This window comes from Triturus cristatus, chromosome 1_2 (genome assembly GCF_964204655.1).
Source record: "Triturus cristatus chromosome 1_2, aTriCri1.1, whole genome shotgun sequence".
Taxonomy (NCBI): domain Eukaryota; kingdom Metazoa; phylum Chordata; class Amphibia; order Caudata; family Salamandridae; genus Triturus; species Triturus cristatus.
This window is the reverse complement of record NC_140580.1, coordinates 1,149,490,705-1,149,511,985: the sequence shown is the minus strand read 5'-3', so window position 1 is coordinate 1,149,511,985 and position 21,281 is coordinate 1,149,490,705. Positions and strand designations below refer to the sequence as shown.

Sequence of the window (21,281 nt, the reverse complement as noted above, 5' to 3'; positions counted from 1 at the left end):
ATGCTTACAAAGGACAAAGCAAGGTGTCGGGTGAAGGTGGGCACTGTAGAGGGTGGAAGGATGGCTGTCGTATGGCTGCCCTTTGAGGACGGAAAGGATACAAAAAGCCCAGAGAGTTGAACTGGTACACATCTATGAACATGTTTGCGAGCTGGTGAGATACAAGGTATCATAATGAAAGTGGGCACGGGAGAGCTGAAGGACATGGGTATGGCACACTGTCCTATGGCCGCCCTTTGAGGACGGCAGGGATATAAAGGTTCGACAGTGGTAACCAGGGACCCACCATACTATGAGGATGAATAGGTTCTATAGGGTCAAGAGAGGTAAGTAGGCATACAGCCATGAACAAGGGCGCCAGTGAGAGGCAAGGAACAGGTTTAAGTAGTAATGCTTGGCGGGTGAAAATGGGAATGCGCTTTTATAGGCTGCCAAATTACAGATTTTAGGATGGGTGTGATGCGATCGCTGTGTCACGGGTTTGAGATCTTTACAGTTTGTCCATCTGCTCTTAGGAGTCAGTAAAGATGCTGCTGTATTCATCCAGGTGAGAGGGGAGAACAGCAAAGCCAACGCAGCCTCACAAGAAGTGAGCTGGAGCGCTGCACGCCTCTGTGACTAAGATTCTTCTTCTCCATAGGACATTTGACAGACTCTTCACGGACATGATCTCCGGGCCCCTTTTAAACCCGATGGGACATTAAATCAGAAGACCACTTTGTGACAACCAGGGTATGGACAACAATTAAATGCCCACTATGAGGACACTTTGTGCACCTCTGTGGGTCCCCCGTGCACTACCATGGACAGTCCAAGGACTCTGTACGCATGTTAGATTAGTGACACCAGGGCTGCAATAATTATTATTTTTTTAAAAATCAGGATACCAGTGTGACACGTACTCTGGTCTTAGGCCAGGGGTACAAGCCTGTTTACACAGCGTGGTGCATTACGGTCTCAATACTCCAGCTTTGCAGAAGTGTGGGACCACTCTTCAAATCTAGTGTCTTCAGAGCAAGCACATTAAATTCAGTGAAGAACTTTGCATCTAAGACAATATATTCAGTATCAAGGATGAAGCATGTAGACAAATGCTATTTTCAGAAAACAACCAAGTCAGATAGAAATCATAGTCTCCTTGCGCAGTGGATGGAGTGAGTAAAAATCAAGCACTTCTTAGCCACAGCTATAAGGTGGAGAACTTTAAAAACAGCGAGCATACTGGATTAGAGTGCAACTGGATAAACACAAGAATGAATCGAATTAAAAAGTACTGTAGTCACGTTTACGACCCATACCAATATTTCTACCTTCACAATTCTCGTTACTGTGTTCAAATCAAAATTAATAAAAAATTCAAAATGTTCTTGAATTGAAAGTTGAAATTTACTGAAATGGGTTTTGGAGTTAAGAGGGTGCCGAAAGATGAGAGCACTTTAGTCGTGGTTAGTTTGAAAACTGCAAAGGGATATCTACTCTACTCTTAAAACCTTTCAGCTCAATAAAAACATGGAAGCAAAAACATTTGTCCAGACAGCCAACAATTTTCCATTTTGCATTTATGAAAAAACACTGTGCCAGAATCACTAGCAGAATTAGGTCATGCATAGAATCTGTAGACTGGTTCTTACAAACGTGAACTAAAAGATTTTGTGGCTTTTTAAATTATTTCTAATCTAATTTGTTTATGAAAAATGGCTTTCAAAGTTCAAATATTTACTCATTATTTAACAACTTTGAAACGGAGATCCATTGGTGGCTGCGGGGAAAGCGACCAGATGTTTTTAGCTCCAAAATTCAAAACTAAGCAAGCAGAGACATGCGTAGGGAGTTTCTCTCCAGTTTCACTGCAGAATATACATATTTTTTTTAATCCTGTAGGACATAATTGAAGTCGTTTTCCTTTGGCAGAGCAGGAGGAATGAAAGCAGGAAAAGAAAGCAAAAGGCGACAAGTAGAGCAAAACTGAAGCTCAGATCTGGGCTCGAGTTCTCATTCTCATCCATGTGGCACCTGTAGATGGGCGCGCAGATCACATGCTGCAAGTCAAGCCAGCACCCAGTGGCTTCAACGCAGACCGCCTGTTACGCGGCTGTGGGTCTTTACGCTCGCTCCAATAGGTCCACACGCGTCAGCCATAGACACGCAGCAATGTCCTGCTCCCATAGGCCTCCACGCGTCAGCCATAGACACGCAGCACCGTTCTTCAAGTCACAGAGATGCTGGTGCCTGGGACTAATGAAGTTTCAAGTAATAGAATCCTAGGCAAGAATGCTGGTCACTTAAAACTGTGACCCAGGTCAGCACATTTTTACTAGCCCACAGGTTGGGTTTCTGCTTTCTATGCATCCATCAGCAAGATGCACATATTTTAAACAGCGGTGGATGGTTCACACAAGATTAGATGCTCACTATCAGTTTGACTGCAGCAACCTGTACATGCAGCCATTACTGTCCAGCAGAGGAGGAACCTGTTGCCTTTACATGTTCCATGCGTGTTTCCCATTCTCAACCCAAACGCCTTGACTGGGCCAGCACTTCGTCTCTGCAGATAGAGTAGCTTGATGTCCAATACTGGAGCATGCATGCTTCGTATGCTGCTCAGCCGCATGGAGGAATGGTGCTATCAGGGTGGCTGGTCAGACATCATGTGACCTGCAAGAAAATTTAACGAGAGATTGTATCAGTTCCAATTACTAGGGAGATCACATCACAGCAATGAACACCACAAACAGCGCAGTCTGTGCTTACGAGGGCATTCAAAGCTGCGTTTCAAACTGGAAAATTATTTCTGTTCCAGATCCGTACAAAAGATGAAGCAGTTCATACATCTTTTATGTCCAGCATCACAGTATTGACCAAGAGCTCTAGAAGGACCCCATAGGTTAGTCAACTGGAGAGTGAACATTTTAGGACTCGCTAACCTGTTTTAAGTGCTCCCTTAATAGGAGGTATAAAGATAGACAAATACTTTTTCTAGGTGGAACCTCTGGCCCACGTTATGAATGTTAAAAAAGATTTAACCTTTATTATTGTTGCGATGGAAGTATTCAATTTTTGTAGATCTTGCATTTTGTGCATCAACTAGTAGCGCACACAGCAGCGTTCAATAACCCATTTATTTCGGCTAATAAGCTTTGGACCGGTCTGATTTGGCAACTCATTCTAAGATAAACATCCCGCCAGCCACCCTCACAAGGAGACGCGTACATCATTTTTATAAACTGCATTGTTTTTTCAACGCTCTTTATGCACAACACTAAATGAAAAACGCGCGACTTCTTCTGGTTCTGATGCTCATGGACGCTGCAGGGTTATCGCACTATATATAAAAACACGTAATTGGGATCTGAAGAGGTGCAGTCAGGCACCGCGGACGGATCCACCATAATGCCATGATGGGTTGGTTCATCTCCACTGTAACGTGCCCTCAGCTCAATGACCATCTTTGCGTTCAGACTGCTCGTGTCAGGGTGGGGCAGTCTCTCCAGGTCTTCACCGACGTCTCAGTGCTTCTCTTTCTAGCGAAAGATGCAGTGCCTGCGTGGGACCTACGAGGATGTGCCTCCCGTCTCTGTCACTACATTCTGCAGTCTACACTGACAATTCTCAGTCTCATCCTACACCCATTTAAAGACCAAAATCTAGTTACAGGATATGGTGCAGAGATCACCCCGCCACGCCAAACCCACAATTATCACTGGGGCTGCCCCCAGAGGAAGCCACGAATATTAAAAGCAAGAAAATAGCCAGGTGGAGGCTACCGCTGGGACTGAAGGTCTAGTATTAAAAGCGGGTTGGTCTAACTAAAGAAGTGGGAGAAGTGGGGAGAGAGGCATGAAACTCCTTGAATGCAATGTGTTCGCGACACAGTTTATTGTGGTCCCTTTTATAAGGATCCAAACTTAAACTCATAAGTCACTCAACCACAATATTTTTCTAAGCGCCGGTCTTTCATAAGCAGCCGGGCCCAGTAGGAAACAAGGAACATAACCCTGATCTGTGGGACTGAGGAGTCCCACACATTCTCAAGAGTATCAAGATAGATTCCAAGAACGAGAATCCTTCCGTCCCTTCTTGAAGAATGTAGCTTCCGCCAAAGGATTTGGCCAAACCGATTGTTTGGAGCAGAGTAAATCAAACATCAGGAGAACTTATCAAAACTGAGAAACATGGGAGACAAAACAATGCCACCTATAAAATTATTTGATAACCAGAACAAATAAAGAAAGGGTTGGAAAATGGCACTGTTTTTAGGTCTCGCCTAAAGAGGATACCAATTCTCAGACAGGTATTGGGGTCAGCCCACTAGCTGCCTTTCATGCCAGTCTCAATTGCCTGCTTCTTATTCAGCGGTTTTCTTCCCTCTTCGTGGTCAGAGTCTCCCCTGGAGCATAGCTTCTTTAACAATTTGATTGGATGAATGTATATCCTTCCACGGCTTATGCTCATGGAAGTACTTTTAGCACTCCATGAGAGTGCATCCATTTTCCTGCTCTCACTTGGGTGCTGCTTCAATACTGCAATCAACAAGCTCTGCATTATACTGCTGGCTCGCCCCAAACTCCTTTTTAGGTCTCGCCTGACCCAGTGCATGCGCTGGTCTGGCAAGACTTTGTGACGGCTCAAAAAAGTGCTACCACTGTAGCCTAGAGCTACAGTGCATGAGCGCGCGCGCCTCACTTTCGCGGCCGCAAGGCCGCTTTGATGTTCTCCGTGAGCCAGTTTTCTTTTTCCTGTTTATTACTTCTATGTAGTAATGGTGGCACCCGTGCGCCACCATTACTACAGAGCAGTAATAAACAGAAACCAGCATTGGCATAGCCAATAGGTCTCGCTTTTGGGACCTTATAAGTATTTAGTTATGCAACTGTTGCATGGCTAAACACTTATAAGGTCCCAAAAGCGAGACCTATTGGCTATGCCAATGCTTGTAATAGTTTTGATTCATGACTACTTGTAAGAAACATCACAACATGTAATTTCCATGTCTTCAGAAAAATAGATCGAGGTAATTCGTTTAATAATATGTATGTTTTTTAATTTGGTTAATTATATTTTACATTCTAAAGAGAGCGTGTTGCACTTCTGAATGTATTTATTTGACTAAAGTGTAATCTCCTAGTGGAATCTGCAGAAATAAACTGTGCTCATCAGAACACTCTCTACCTTCTACTTTTGGCAGTGCTTTTGCAACCTCCAAGGCCAGGGGTCGCAAAGACAGCGCCACGGGTCACAAGGGACAAGACTGAGGTCGCAGTTGCGACCTCTGACAACCTCTAAATGATATCAATGGGCCCACATAGAACACATCACATTTGTAGGTTTTGAAATAAATGAAGCAGTGAGCAGACTACAGGCTCGTGGGCTCCTTTTCTGGTCCATTACTGAATCTGCAATGGCACTAGTGATAACCTGAGTCTTGGTGCTGTAGGCGTTTCCTGAATTGTGATGTTGTTGACATGCTTGTGGATACTTGGAAGGGTTGAAAAATGCAGCTGCATCTCTAGTTGTATGTAAAAATAAAGCAACTTCTATAATTTATTCCTTCAAATATTGGCAGCTATTCAAAGGTAAACTTACACTTTTCTGTAAGTTTGCTACTTTTAGGTGTTTACAACTATGTGTGGAGTTTTATATCCACACTCCCTATACTTGTGTGTGGGGCAGAGAGCTCCACACACATAAGAATAGGGAATGCAGACTTGCAAAACTCTGCACATAGGGCCCGTTTCACAAAGGCTAACTTTACGACTTTCGGTATTCACAAAGGGCATTCACGAGTAGTAAAGTTAGACTTTTGTCTCAGTTCAACACAAGTTGTGTCTCGGTTAAACGTAAGTTTTGTCTCAGTTCAACGTAAGTTTTGTCTCAGTTCAACGTAAGTTTTGTCTCAGTTCAACGTAAGTTTTGTCTCAGTTCAACGTAAGTTTTGTCTCGGTTAGACGTAAGTTTTGTCTCGGTTAGACGTAAGTTTTGTCTCGGTTAGACGTAAGTTTTGTCTCGGTTAGACGTAAGTTTTGTCTCGGTTAGACGTAAGTTTTGTCTCGGTTAGACTAAAGACCAACACTTAAGTTGAACTGAGACAAAAGTCTAACTTTACGAATCGTAAATGCCCTTTGTGAATACGTAGAGTCGTAAAGTTAGGCTTTCGTCGCAGTTGATCTTTGTGAATCGGCCCCATAGTTTGTGAATACCTAAAAGCATTAAACTTACAGAAAAGTAAGTGCAAGTTGAACTTTAAGACTCATGCCCACTGTTTCTTAAGCAATGCTTTAAGCCAATATTCTCCTGCTACTGGATTCACATCATTTCCAAGTCCAGACAACGGCGAGATGCCCTATGATAGGTGACTTGGTCAGCAAACAGGGAATTAAAGAGTTTGACCAAATTAAGAAAGAGCACAGGTTGCAAGAAAGCAAGAGTTTCATTACTGGTGAGCCAGACATGAATGACAACCAGGCATAATAACTGCAAGCTGCTGACTGACGAGGTTAGAGAGGTGGCTGATTCTGAAAGAAGATGGCGAGGAGATGATCTCAGTCTACAAATTCATACCGGACTCCAAAGATGTAAGAGAAACCCTGACATGAATCGAATGAGGGGTAATTGGGCAGTAGTCTTTTTCACGGAGTGGGTCTGATCCACTCCAGAATTCACCATACCTTTAGAGATAACCTCAACAAGAGAATCTGTGCCTAAAGTTGTCAGCTATTGGTATACAGACCGAGTTCATAGTTGGGATGCAAACAATAGTGACACTGGAGCGATTGTGGGGAAGATGGGACGCTGCTACATCTGCTCTGGGGTTCACCGCGACTTAAGGGATACTTGCAACAAGTATCCTAGATGTGGTGGACTAGATCTTTCTTTCAAATATAACCAGATTCCTGGCGAGCACGTTATTAGGGCATCCAATCATATTCACATTCGCACTCTAAACAAGGAGAGGCAAACACATGTCATTGGGTCTAAGTGAAACAAAGCAGGCTATTCCAGTCAGGTGAGGTTAGAACCCCACTGTCCTCGAATGGCTTCACCACCTTGAGATGCACATGGACAATTACATATGGAAAACAAGCATTGGCATAGCCAATAGGTATCGCTTTTGGGACCTTATAAGTATTTAGTTATGCAGCACAATATCCTTGCTGCAACAACATTAACTGTTGTATGGTTAAACACTTATAAGGTCCCAAAGGCGAGACCTTTTGGCTATACCAATGCTTGTTTTGAAGATGTTAATACATTCCCACAAATAAGGACATCTATGGTATAGGCTGGGCTGTTTACACTAGGCAGCATCCAGGGGGTATTTTGTGATGATCCTATGTAGGCCAGAGGATCGGCACAAAATAACCCCTTGGTCCGAGAAAGTGGCGCGGCTCGACCAGAAAACGACTCAAATTAGACTGCCTCCCAACCACAGGATTTTTTGCGTGAAACAATGCTCATCGTTATTATGTATATTAATGGATTAAGGTCAATCAGCAAGCAACCAAACCAAAAAACAACAAAAAAACACAAACACATAGGAGGACAGAAGCAGCAAGAATGTAAAAATGACTTTATTACTCCTCAAATGTGTTGACAAGTTTTTGTTCAGACATCACCGCGTTTTACACTTACTAAAGTTCACTTAGTGGTGGCACTGAATGCGTCCACATGGAAAGGCACTGACCCTGCGGGATACAGATTATTTTGTCTCACAGACTGGATATCAAAACAATAAAAAGATGACAGACCTTTCACCAGTAAAGCAAAATCATTTGTGAGCATTTACTTTTACACATCACTGCTCTTTTGCTGATGCTATTCAGCATCAACAAATACATTTTTTTGCTTTCCCCAATGCTAAAGAGCAGCAGCAAAAACAAATGAGCGACCCAATAGTCTGCAAGGCAAAAAGGCCCACTGGACTGCACGCAGCAATGCCAAGTGCTTCCGAAGTTTAAAACATCTGGGTGAAGCAGAAGCAGCGCGAGAAAAGAGGGCCCACAACTTGGGTGCACAAACCAGAAAAGCAAAGTTTAGCACCGGCTAACTTTTAAACAGACTTGGGGTGCCAGATGATGGAGTCAATCCCAATACAGAGAGGTTGTCACATATTGCAGGATCCGTCATGTACAACTATAATGCAGGAGCAAGGGGACATGGGCTATTATTACAGACCGCTGAGGACATAAGTATCCTATTTCATATTTAACTGGACATCTGAGCATAACTTGCACAAAGAAAAAAAATTAAAGGCACAGATAGAGCAAAATATAACACATCCGTTTGCCAACTAATAGTTAATGAGTCCATACACCTCAGTTACAGGAATAGGCAAAAATGAAAGAAATCTGAATGCTTCAAAGGAAGGGAATTGAAACCAAGAGAGGAAAGTAAAACAAGCATTTGCAATGCAATAGGTCTTGCATATGCAAGAGTTAGAGCTATTGGCATTGTAAATGCCAATACCTTTTATTTATGTGTTTTGAAAACCTGAAAGCGGTGCGTAAATAAGCACTTTGTACTTGTAGTCCTGTCTTACGACAAGCAAGTCTGGCAGTAAACGAGGCGCAGTTACTGCCAGCCTTGGTTCTCGTAAGCAAAGACTATAAGTAGAAAAGTGCGTGTTTACGACCACTTGCAAGTTTTTAAAACACATACATAAAAGGCATTGTCATTTTCAATGCCAATAGCTCAATCTCTCACAAATGCGAGACCGATTGCATTGCAAATGCTAGTTTAAGGCGTCGTCAAATTTTAGAACCGCTTTTTACAGTTTAACATCCAGGCTGACTGAGTTCTCCCTCTTATTTAAAGAAACCACTATCCGTGTTAGCTCCACAAAAATTCTCTGCAATGGGCTCATTATCTTGGGTAACTATTTCATTAGCAGAGGAAAAGCAGGCTGCACGTGCATATACCAGTAGCTGGTGCATTAATGTGACATGCTATCCTACCTGCATCAAAACTTGTAACTTTTTGATTACACATCCTGGAAGCTGGTGGATCAACTGAACAAGCGGTAAAACCGGCATTGGAACATGTGACCTGCATGATGTACACAAATGTGTGCTTCAGGTCACACAGTTGTCTGTGGCAGATGCTCAAGTCACTCATATGAACCTAGCTTGCTTAAAGTCGTTTTTTTGCTTCACACGCAGTGCAATACTTGAATTTGTTTTGCGACCTTTTGCTACTTCAGTACCACATCCCATTCTAAACTGAGGTACAGGAGTACATGAATGAAGAAGCAATTTTACTAAAAATTGTAAGTGAATTGTTTAGAAGGTGTTTGTAAGTAGGCGATTAGCTTGGAATGATGTGGCTCGTTAGCAAGTAATAAGCAGCAGCCTTCCGTCTTCAGGGCACCAACTACCCAGGCTGTAGCATTGGACTCGTCAAAGGTAGCAAGGCAGAGCAGGTCAAGCCCTACTCAGGGAGGTGGTGTGGGCTAATCCCTAGACCGAAGACATGCAACAAACACCAAATAAATTATTGTCCGGTTAATTCTTTTACCTATAAAAAGCAAAATTACTTTATTATGCACAAACTACTCAGTACTACGCATTAATTTACAAATATACACCTGATGGCAGGTGTAAATACCTAAGGCAACACTCTTTTTAACAGCTCCCACCCTTAGTGAGGCCTGCAAACAACCACTATACTCACCCATATGCTAAGCACAATATAATAGAGTGTAGTTATCATAACGGACCTTGAGTTATTTTTATTATGAAAAAGAAAAGTGTGCAACAAATTATTTTTGGGGCAAGACCGCAGACGCAGGATCGACCGAGGCAAGAAAACTACAGTTCCCATTATTGTAAAAGGGTGCGCATATGGCACGGTGCACGCATACGGGATGAGAGGCGGTATCAAAATACTTCTGCCATCATCCTAAGGGACACATCACGGTGCGACGCATGGAGACAGGATTGTGATAGACATTGTATAAAGGTTTATTACACCTGCACCGCATTGCTGCCATACACCACTACTTATGATGCAAGTTACAACAGGACAAAGGTTGATGTCCCCTGCTCACTGTACTTCCGCATGTCACCCCTCCACCAGCCGACCCAGAGGGGATTAATGTCAGTACATCATTTTTTCCCCATCTCATTAGGTCTCGCCTGACCCAGCGTATGCGCTGGTCTGGCGAGACTTATTGAGAGGGCTCCAAAAAGTGCTACCAGGCCAGCCTAGAGCTACAGTGCAAGTGCGCGGGCGCCCCGTTTTACCGCAATTACTTTCACTTTCGCGGCCGCAAGGCCGCTTTGATGGTGATCACGATCACGATCGCAATCGCGATCACTTTCACTTTCGCGGCCTCACGGCCGCTTGGCATAGCCATAGGTCTCGCTTTTGAGACCTTATAAGTATTTAGTTATGCAACTGTTGCATGGCTAAACACTTATAAGGTCCCAAAGGCGAGACCTATTGGCTATGCCAATGCTTGTTTTTGTTTTGCTTCAGGTATATAAGCCACGCGTGCTCATTAAGTCACCTGTGAAAGCTCTCGCGCACACCCATGTTAATATTAGCACTCTAAATGCATTTCTAAATCCCTTTAAAATGCCTGGCCCAGTTTAAATTCAAAATAATGCATTGGTTATCTTTAATACGATGCAGAGCGGGTTTGAAAACTTCATGCATGCATTACAAATGAAACAAAATACGCAACCTCCCGTGGTTGACAGTAAATATCCCGCGAGGTAACTCAGTCCTGCGGCATCCAATGTGTAGAAGGCTGCACTGCGCCGAAGGTGTATCTCACGAGCTGCGCACTCCTCTCCCCTCCCCCCCCCCCCGAGGCGTCCCACTGCCATGTCCCATGTCCCTTCATGTGCAAAAAGTAGTTTCGTGTACCACCGGTCAGTGATAAAGGCAGTATCATGAGATAGGATCAGAGTTTGAGGTCAAAGGTAAGGTCTCTCCAGATGACTCCATATCACGAAGGAAACAGTGTTCTAGTACTGGAGTGGAGCACAACCCTGTGCATTCTGGTTTCTCTTCCTGGTTCACTTCACTTGTCGTCCCAATTGAACAAGATTAGAATAAGAGCGATTTGCTCAAACACATAAGCGCAGGGCTGGAGCACTGCTTCTGTGGCGAGACATCTAGTAACCGGAGTCAAAGTGCAGCAGAAAGTGCAGCGTGGTTTAATGGTTGCTCGTCAGGAAACCATCACATTAAGAGTGAGTGAGTGAGTGTGTGTGGCGCGTCGGGGAGGAGGGAATCAATGGCTAGACCGAATTCACAAGTGCCGAGATATTTCCGGGACACTTTGCACGATCGATATTAGTGCTCTTGAAGCAAAACACAAACAAGAAACGCTGCAGCATCGCGACTCCGGCAGCACCCACAAACAAGTCAAATGTGAAGCGAATTAAGGTACACACCAAAGGGTCGACCTTTGCCTTCATAACTGCGAGCAGGAAAACCGCGTGCGCGCAGAAAGTGAGCGAGCAGCCGAGCCGTAATAAATCAAGCGCGCGGTGGGAGACGCCATGCGCGTGCACATCGCCTGTCCGTGCATATGGTTTGTCTCCCTTCACAAACGAAAGCGACAATAGTCTCGCCAAGGCGAAGCAGCTGTGCTGCGTTCGCTAGGCGAGACCTAAAAAAGTGAAAATACTGGATTTACGTGTCCCAACCCACACTAGAAAATGGGATAGTATAGCAAACTCAAAGACCACTGTCCAACCAACACCTTTAGTACGCTAAGTAGGAGCGACAAGATCTGGAAAACCATCAAAAATATTAACTATCCTGGTGTATTAAACAAATTACTAATATTGTTAATCTCTGCCCCTTACCATCACCATCTCTGCAAAAAGCAGTACATCCTCACACAACAGGAATCCAACAGTAACTTGCCTCTCTCGTAACACGCCCGCTCTCCAGCACTGCTCCTATTTTAAAAACCACCACATTCATACCTGTGCTTGCATCACCAGTAATGGGCATTAAGGATAAAGTGTCCAATCTACAGGTGAAGATTCTTGAGTTTAAAACCGATGTAAACGATAAAGCATACAAAGTATTTTCAAGATTAAAAAGATAAAGAGAGTTTTACAAGAACTAAATGATTGTGAAGAAATTACTTTACAAGATAGTAGGTTTTATTATACAGCGTCTTCCAAAAATCAAGGTTATCCAAAAAAACAGCAAGGAAAACTACAAGTGATCGAACAATCACTGATACGAAAACGTCCTAGGATGGAGACCATGTAGTCACCACAAGTTTTGGTTTTCGGAACGTTTGGGATTTTGTTAATCAATGATAGTTGGTCTTGCGTTACTTGAACATAACAATATCCCCGACTGAGACAACCAGATTTTCTGTACTACATGTAAATTATCTAAGGGTTAAAGTGACTAAGAAGGGAGGGCTAGGCTAACCATTACTTCTGGAATTAAGTTCCCGTTTTCTTTATTGCACTGTAGAAGAACAGATAGGGGACAAAAATAAATTAATGAGCAGGAGTTGAGCAGCTTCTTAAGGATATCTACGAAACTCAGGAACATAAATGAAACAGGTGAATGCTCAGTAGTGTAAATGGCACCTGGCAGATAACTTTCCTCTAAAAGCTAGCTGGCATAAAAGAGCCACATGGTACTAAAATCAAATTAAAGAATATTTGAGTACATATATTTTAGTGTGCCTAACAGGGTCTTTACTCCTAAGCTCTGTATTGTTATTTCCCGACGTACATATACAAATTTTTACAACCTCAGCATAAGAAAATACTCAGTTGGCCGTGCTTGGATTTGATCATGTGACCTGCCGGTCTCTCTCAAGTGAGAGATCGTGTTTTAGTATATACTTTAGTGAAAACAGTGTCTCATTAAGTACTCTCTTTCATGTGAATGACTCGCGGCATAAAAATGCCCCTGGACACAACTACAAGCGGGACCTATTCACACATTGACTGCATCAAAGAAACACAGTGATTTGGTCTACACACTTAGAACGCTTCCCGAGGTACTGAATATTCATAGCCAACAGCTTGAGGAATATCTGGGCAGGCCCCGACTAACCATACTGGGTGTTTCCTGGTAGGCAGGCAGAGCTGGGGCTGGTTTTGAAGCCAGAGGCTGAGCTGGCCACGGTTCTTTTCTGCAGTACTTCAGCAACGCTTTACCAACAATGCACAACCAACTGTTTTAAAGCGCTCCTGTCGGGCGATGCTCGTTTCAATAACATTTGATTTTACATTTGGTTGATTTCTTTCTCCTGCAGGGTCCCCACAAGGAGCGCAGACCTTCAGAGGAAACAAGCATTTGAAATGCAATATCCTCGCATTAGTGAAACTTTGAGCTATTGGCGTTGCAAATGTTTATTAGTTTTTTGTCCTTTTCAAACAATATCCCAGGAGGTAGCATTAGTAATAAACGAAAATCCATGAAGAAAGAAAAGGGTGCAGTACCGCAGGCTATTACTAGGTGTCCCTGTGGAGTTGTAAAGGGACCTCTGTTAGCTACATAGGGTACTGCACCCTTAATGCAATTATACAAATTTTAAACAGAAAAAAATGCCGCTGAGCATACGTTTCCATTTCCACGTTTCTGGTTTATATTGGGGGCAGGTGGATGCTAAACCAGTGGAAACAGGAGGCACTGCCTTAAGTTTCCCATCAGTTACGTTGGAGTTATGAATGCTGAATGTAAGTAAAATGGTGACGGTGCACTGCAGACACAGAAGCCCCGTCTGAGGCCCCTAAAGTTAGAACTAAACAAGGAGACTGCACAGGGGACTATTTAGTGTGTCAGTGCATCAGCTAATTATAAATAAAATGGTGCTGATGCACCTTAAGCAATGAAACCCCACTGCACGGCCTCCAAAGATAAAATAAAGCAAGTGGCTGCACGGAAGAGCCTGTACACGGTGGACAAGGGAAACTTGTCTGAGGCACCCAAAAGTATAACTACACCCAGAATTCTATGAAGTGTCCGTGTGACAGCTGAATGTAAATACAATGGTAACGGTAAACCGCAGACAGCGGAAAACTGTCTGAAACCCCAAAAGCGGGACTGGACAAGAAGACTGCACAGGGGACCCCTCCCCCCCCCCCGCCGATAGAATTACAAGTGGCTGAAATCACTAAGGCAACAGAAACTGGGTGTTCCGATGAAGAAAGAGCAAGCAGTGTCACGAGAGTGCAGTACCACAAGCTGTCACTAGGTTCCCTTGGGACCTCTTTTGGCCACTTATGGTACTGCACCCTGCAACATGGCTAGAGAGGATATAGTGCAGCGGTGAGAGCTGGGGATCAGTGTTTGAGACTGGTGTGGGCTCAATATCCTGTGATAATGAGCGGATTGTTTAATTTCCCCTCGAACCCATGGCTATGTACATTACATAAATAAAAGCACCAAATATAATATAACACACATTTAATGCAGCGATCTAGGGTGCTTGCAGGGGGTTGGGGTAGATGGCAAAGGGATATTAAACGACAGCACTGCACTACCAATTATGGCTAAAGTAACCAAACAAATAAAATAAAAAAAAGACAGCACAACAGCAGTGGCCCTGGAGTGACGGTGGGGGCCTGCCGGGAGCGTTGTGGGAGGCATAAAGGCACAGCAAGCAAAGAAAGCGACGGAACAGCAAAGAGGCAAGCCAACTAAAAAAAAGGAATTCTCTCCAAGTATAAATAACCTGAACAGCAAGAACACATGTAAGAGGGGAAGTGCTTATAGCAGGATGCAAAATTTCCAAAAGGAGGGACTACTAACTGTATTCACCAATGAAAAGCCAGTATTTCTAAAGAACAGCAAGAGGAACCAATGAAAAAGATGGGTGCTTTTTCAAGCCCATATCCTAGATACAGCATGTCTCGAAGAGACAGTGCAAGCGCTGCTTAGGCGCGATCTAAAAAACAGGGGTAAAAGGGGTCTGCTGTTGCTTGGCTCAAGAGTCCCGTACATTTATGATAAAACTTCAAAAATCAAAACAGTGTATTTCTTCATTATATGACGATTACAACGCATTTTAGTTTATGATATAAAATTATACGATTACATTAACTGATAATTGTTCGAAGTGGTTTTCATCTTAAACTTAAAAACATTCATGCCCCCACTACCCTGACGATTATGCTATTAGTGAACCAAGTAGAAAGTCAGTTGTCTTTTGCCCCCTATAAATGGCTTGGGTGTTACTGTAACCTGAGTAACATTACAGTATTTTGTTTTTGTGCAGCCTACACATTGAAAAGAAAGAAAGCACTGAAAATAGTAATTGGCTAGGATCACGGAATATAGTCAAGTAAAATCCAGGGCGTATGCAAGGTTTCCTGGTTTCAATTTAGTCGCCACATGGTTCTCTTTATCCCGTTTTAGACCAAAACTTACTGCTTTGAGTTTAATTTTTAAGGTGCTAAATCAGCGCACTGTGTTACATTCATCCAGGTTATGCATGTTTCACAAGGAAAGGTTGTGGTAGTGCTGGGGAAGATGTTTTAATGCAGATGTTAAAATGAAAACCAGAGCACCCATCTCTTTGGTCAGTACATTCAGACCATTTGTTCCAAATAGCTAAAAAGAACTCTTTAATGTGATCCACTCTTGAATGGATTCGTCCACCACCTCCTCTCCCATTCTTACATTCAATTTTGAGCCATATCTGCAATCTCCATCCATTCAATGATTGGACAATGTTCTATAGTGAAGAATGTGTTATGAAACGCCACATTTGCAGTTTTTTCATACAATTCTTAGGGTGGTGAAGAGCTCCCCTACATCTGCCTTGAAATGACCAGGCTCACTCACTATGTGCAGTATGGGGGCTGGTCTAACAGAATTTTCCGTGACTACTTTTGCTTCCCTGGTCCTGCATCTGGGGTATATAGGATGGGATGATCATGGCTCTCCTGACCTCAAATGCCTTTACCCACCATCATATGCATTCTTTACCAAAATTCCAATATGGAAATCTGCACATACCAACCAGCAAGACCACAAAAACGAACTGGATTAGTGCAAATAACCCACAAAAGTCTACATCAAGGCGACCAGCCCAAAGCAGTGCAGCACCCCACAACTGAGGCAGTTCATAAGCTAACATAGTGAAGCATTGTTGGCAGCCCTGCACTAACAATAATAAGAACGTAACATTAATAAGAGCTGGTGTGTACATACCCTGGACAGTATTCTCTGAAATACCAACAATATTAAACATCCCACAGCACAAACCAAAAGTATCAAACTCCCAAATGTACACAAATTAGAATGTTGACCAGCACCGCCAGACTAGGAAGTTACAGTCAAAATTGTTTGTTTTAAAAAGATAAGAACAGCAGCCCTCACAGATTCATATGAGGCTTTTGCAGCACTGCATGGAAGGATTGGTGCTAATTAAGAGAGTGCCTACCAGCCTTACGAAACTTAACACAAATAGGAATGCGCGGATCTCAGCCTGAAAAAGATTCTGTTAAATTATTTAGATCTGGGACAAATCTAACCTTGTTCGACCATTTGTAGGCTTGGAGAAGCTGGCTGTACAGAGGAGTTTTGTCCTGCACTGGATCCAGACTCAGCAGGCCGCTGTTATGGAGGGGGTGGTTCTCGGATGGTTTTCCCACCAGATTACTGAGACGTTCAAGTTCACTGAAAAACAAAGCAAAGAGTACAACCGTTTGAGAAGTCCATGCTCTACCCAAATCTTTCAGCAAAGAAAGTTCTTGCATGTCTCATGTGTTACGAGTCAGGGCTCTACAAACACAAACCATGTCACTCAATATGTTCATTGGTAGGTAACAAGTAGCTAGTAGTATTAGAACTGAAATACCTGTTTTACCATATTATATGGTGCACGTCACAGATTGAGGGAAAGATTAAAGATTTTAAATATATGAATTTTTATGATGGTTGTTTTTTTAAAGAATTGTGATTTTAGGAGCTGTATTTATTAAGATTTTAAATGTTTAAGGACCACTTAGTCCAAATAAACTTTACTTTTTAACTGAAAAAAAGTAGCTAACAATATACAACTCTGTTGCTCAAAGCCCATGGCTCTGAATCCAGCCGGGACATGTTTAAAAAATAAAATAGGCATAAACAAATTGTCCATATTATTGAAGGTCTGTCTGGAATGACACCCTTTCCACATCTCCATCACCGGGTTATGGAGAAGGGATCCAAACTCACACCTGGACTAGGCTCGAATTCTATTGGATAACAACTACATGTTGATCTGGAATGGAAACGGATATGTTTTAGGCAGAGGCCTGGCCCACTGCAGGAACAGACTCTGGTAATATGCAGGATGCATGGAATAATCAAGTTATGCTCCGCAACGCTGGATAATTAAGACCAGATTTCTGGTGCTCCCTCCCAACAATGGCAGCATTACTTGGGAACATTTTACATAGAAATGGCTCCTATCTTAGTATCCCTTATGCCACTCACCCCTCGACCGCGTCCCAGACATGCAAGATTGTCCATGCTCGCTCTATGGGTTAATTGGAGACCTAGGCGAGAAGTCGGTCTCCAGAATTTTCCTACCAAATATTCTGACAGACGGCTTTTGCATATGCAGAGTTCTTTAGGTGCAACACCTTGGCTAACAATACAAATTAGGTACATATGTAACTAATAGGCATATATATTGTAGACTGTTCTATGTAGCAAAGCATCATTTTGTAAAATATTTAAAAGGTAAGCACCATTCACTGCAAACACTTATTTCACAGTTGATCTTCGCAGATCGTCATTTATAAGAGGTTAACCTGTATTTTAACCAAAATACCGGTTTTTGCACATCTGGCTCTGCATCCCAAAGTTTTTTTCTATACATACTCCAGGTTTCAGAGAGGGGCGGGGGAACAGGCACTGCATTTGAATGTTGCTCGTACTAGGACTTGCTCATCTCGTGATAATGAACGGCAAGTATTTCTGAAAGAACATGTCAGCATTCTCACCCTCCTACTAAAAAGTGGGTGGGATTATCACTGTGCATGGGTCCTTAGCTCGCTATTCCAAGGAGTTGGGTATATACTTCACTGATGAGGCCTCAGAAGGCTGAAGACGGTCTGCTGTTACTTGTGGTTCTCGCAGAAGTTACCTGAGCTGGCAGCTCAGGCTTGACTTTTCCTATTGGAGAAAAAGTTAAACGGATGTGCATCAAGTTAATTGTCTGTATGGAGAGGCACAGTGGCCAAAAAACAATAGATTGAATGTGGCCCCAGTGATTGTCAGTGACTTTGAGTAAGTCATACAATTCTTTCATCACAATGCCGTTTGTTCTAGTAGACATCTTAAGAGAGTATATATATTTTTTACAGTGCCACAGAACATAAGTTATACCGCACTAATGAGGACCTCCTAGACCGAAACAGGTCTCGTGTTGCATGTGTTGAGAGCAGACCACGCCCGGTAGTTTGAGCAAGACTTTATCTTGGAACAAGATCAATGTCAATTCTCATACGGATGGCCTCTGTCTTAGAAGTGGTACAGCGGGGGAGAAAAGACGGAATGGGGCCTGAATGATCACCACTGGTTCCGATTAAGACACGCATTGCTTCCAGCATCCCCATGGTAACGTTTACACCTCTCACCCTTTCTTCTCAGAGCCAGCCTTGACCCATGTCTACCCTAATATATTCATATAGATTACAGAATCTGTGTTTCAATGACGTTCTGATTTTACTACCAAAATGACAAATATTTACACCTTGAGAAATGAGCATCTTATGAATAGGTTTAATTCACACCATCTGTAAACTTCACCTCTGGTTACAGTGGCTGCCAAAACCAGCCCCACTTCTAAGCATGTGGCCTGTTCCCGTATTTATAAAACCAGACTTCCTACCATATGTCCCCCAGAACTCCAGTGCCTCCATGTCCTTTACCCCCAGCGCTCCAGAGGCCCCAGGGTCCGTGCCCCCTTGTTTCTAGGCACTCCAGAGCCACAGCTCCCTTGCTCCTAGACCCTGCTACAAGTGATTGATGACGTGCTGCGGATACTCGATTCGGGGGGGGGGGGGGGGGGGGGGGGAGTCTTGTCTTCTAATTCTCCTTGACCTTTCTACAGCCTTTGACACTGTCAATCACAACACTCTCTTTACCACTCTTCAACAGAGAATGGCCATGGAGGGCACTGTGCTTAAATGGTTTGCTTCCTTCCTCTCTGATAGATCCCAAATGATCAAAATAGCGAACAGTCTTTCATCTCCTTTGGCGGTAGGTCAAGGTGTTCCTCAAGGCCGTATACTTGCACCCACATTGTTCAATCTCTATTTAGAACCATTGGGAAATCTCCGTAAATCCAGGATCCACTATCATCACTATGCGGACGACACCCAAATCTACCTTAAGGTGGCCTCCATTCACGATCTCTCCATCCTAAGCTCTACTCGCGACTCCATTCAAAACTGGATGTTAACTCATCAACTGATTCTGAATCCCTCCAAAACTGAATTCCTCCTCCCCCGGTTCAATCATGGATGGATCAGATGAATCTACTTAACAAACCCATCATTGTCGACAGCGCAAAATCCCTTGGTGTCAATACTCTACAAAAAACTCAATCTACTCTCCCACATCAATTCCATTGCAAAGTCTGCTCGATACCAACTGCGCCTTCTTTGGGGGATTTGTTGCTTCGTCCCGAAGCAAGACCTTAAAACTCTGGTCCATTTGCTGGTTCTCTCCAGACTGGACTACTGTAATTCTCTTCTTACTGGCCTCCCCAAATCCCACCTGTCCCCCCCTTAAATCTGTTCTCCATTCAGCAGCTCGCTTCATATATGGGGCCAAAAAAAGCAACCACATCAAACCCATTTTATCCACCTTCCGTTGGCTTCCCATCGAGGCAAGATCTATCTACAAGACTGCCTGTATCACCCACAAAGCCTTGCACTCCTCCTCTCTTCGCTACCTGGAGAATAAACAAACTCTCTGGAGCCTCTAGACCATCACGTAATGCAGAAAATGTATTGCTTGAACCTCCCACTTTCAAGAAGGAAAGATCGATGGCCCAATCCTTTTCGGGCAACGCGGTGAGAATCTGGAACTCACTTCCGCCTCAGCTCCAGACCACCACCTCTTCCCAGGCCTTCAAAACTGACCTCAAAGTTCTCCTCCTTCAAAGACACTTCCAAATTTAATTAATGCCCTCTCTATTATCTGAAGGAAGTCCTTCCGTTATAGGAAATTCTGTTCTCCATGCCTATAAGTGCCTTCCCAGTGTGTTCTTTTGGTTTGAGTGTCTGCCATTTATTGCAGTATTATACTTCTACTTGTATTTTGTACTCTTTTGTAACATGCACATGTCACTTTTCCTTTTGTAACGTATCGTTTGCTACATCTTGTATTGTTTACTTTTGATACATGCACAATTGCCACCATTGCCTCATGTAACATAACGTTTGTTCTTGTATTTTGAGTGTCTGCCATTTATTGCAGTATTATACCTCTACTTTGTACGCTTTTGTAACCTGCACACGTCATTTTTTTTTGTAACGTATCGTTTGCTACATCTTGTATTTTGTTTACTTTTGATACATGCACAATTGCCACCATTGCCTCATGTAACAACGTTTGTTCTTGTATTTTGAGTGTCTGCCATTTATTGCAGTATTATACCTCTACTTTGTACGCTTTTGTAACATGCACACGTCACTTTTTCCTCATGTAACGTTTGCTTTTGTAACATGCTCACTTGAAAGTTTCTCCTCGTGTATCATTACTGTTCCTAATGTGAAGCGCTCTGACACCTTCGGGTAAAGTCCGCGCTATATAAAAACGCATAAAATAAATAAATAACAAAATAGGCACCCCAGAGCCCTTTCCCTCAGCCCTCACCTGAGGTCCCGGGTCACCGCTCCCAGCCCCTCCTGCACCCCCCCAAGGAAGGCTTTCTCGCGCTCCTCCAGGCCCCCCTTGTTCCTGAGCCCCTCCTTCAGGGAATCGAAGACGCGAGTGACGCTGGAGCGCAGCGCCTGCACGGCCGCTATCGCCTGGGCAAAGGCCTCCAGATTCACGGCGTCCGCCATGTCTGCGAGCTTCAGACTGGTCTGCAGCGCGCGCGGCTGACGTCACGACGCGCGGGATGACGGACCTGGCTCTGCAACTCCTGCGGGAGTGACGTCATGCCTCGAGGGGCGACGGGAATTGTAGTACGACGGCTGGAGCACGCAGTCGAAAACAGGAGGCATGATGGGAGGTGTAGTGCGAAGGTGGCAGCAGGGAATGGTGAGACTGGCACAGAAGCACAGCGTGAGGGTGAGAGAGACCCCGGGTGGGCATGGGAGTTGCAGTGCAAAGAGTAATGC

General features: G+C 43.6%; 1 protein-coding gene across 1 annotated transcript in view; it reads right to left on the bottom strand.

Moving 5' to 3' along the window:
- MED27 (mediator complex subunit 27) overlaps window positions 1–21,067 on the bottom strand; it is a 1,097,305-nt gene extending 1,076,238 nt beyond the window's left edge. Inside the window, exons 1-2 of the mRNA XM_085613926.1 lie at window positions 20,812–21,067; window positions 16,470–16,614 (exon numbers count right to left, since the gene is read on the bottom strand). Coding sequence (XP_085470052.1) covers window positions 16,470–16,614; window positions 20,812–21,002 — 336 coding nt within the window. The 5' untranslated portion in view covers window positions 21,003–21,067. The remainder of the gene's footprint in view (window positions 1–16,469; window positions 16,615–20,811) is intronic.
- Between the last annotated feature and the right edge of the window lie 214 nt (window positions 21,068–21,281).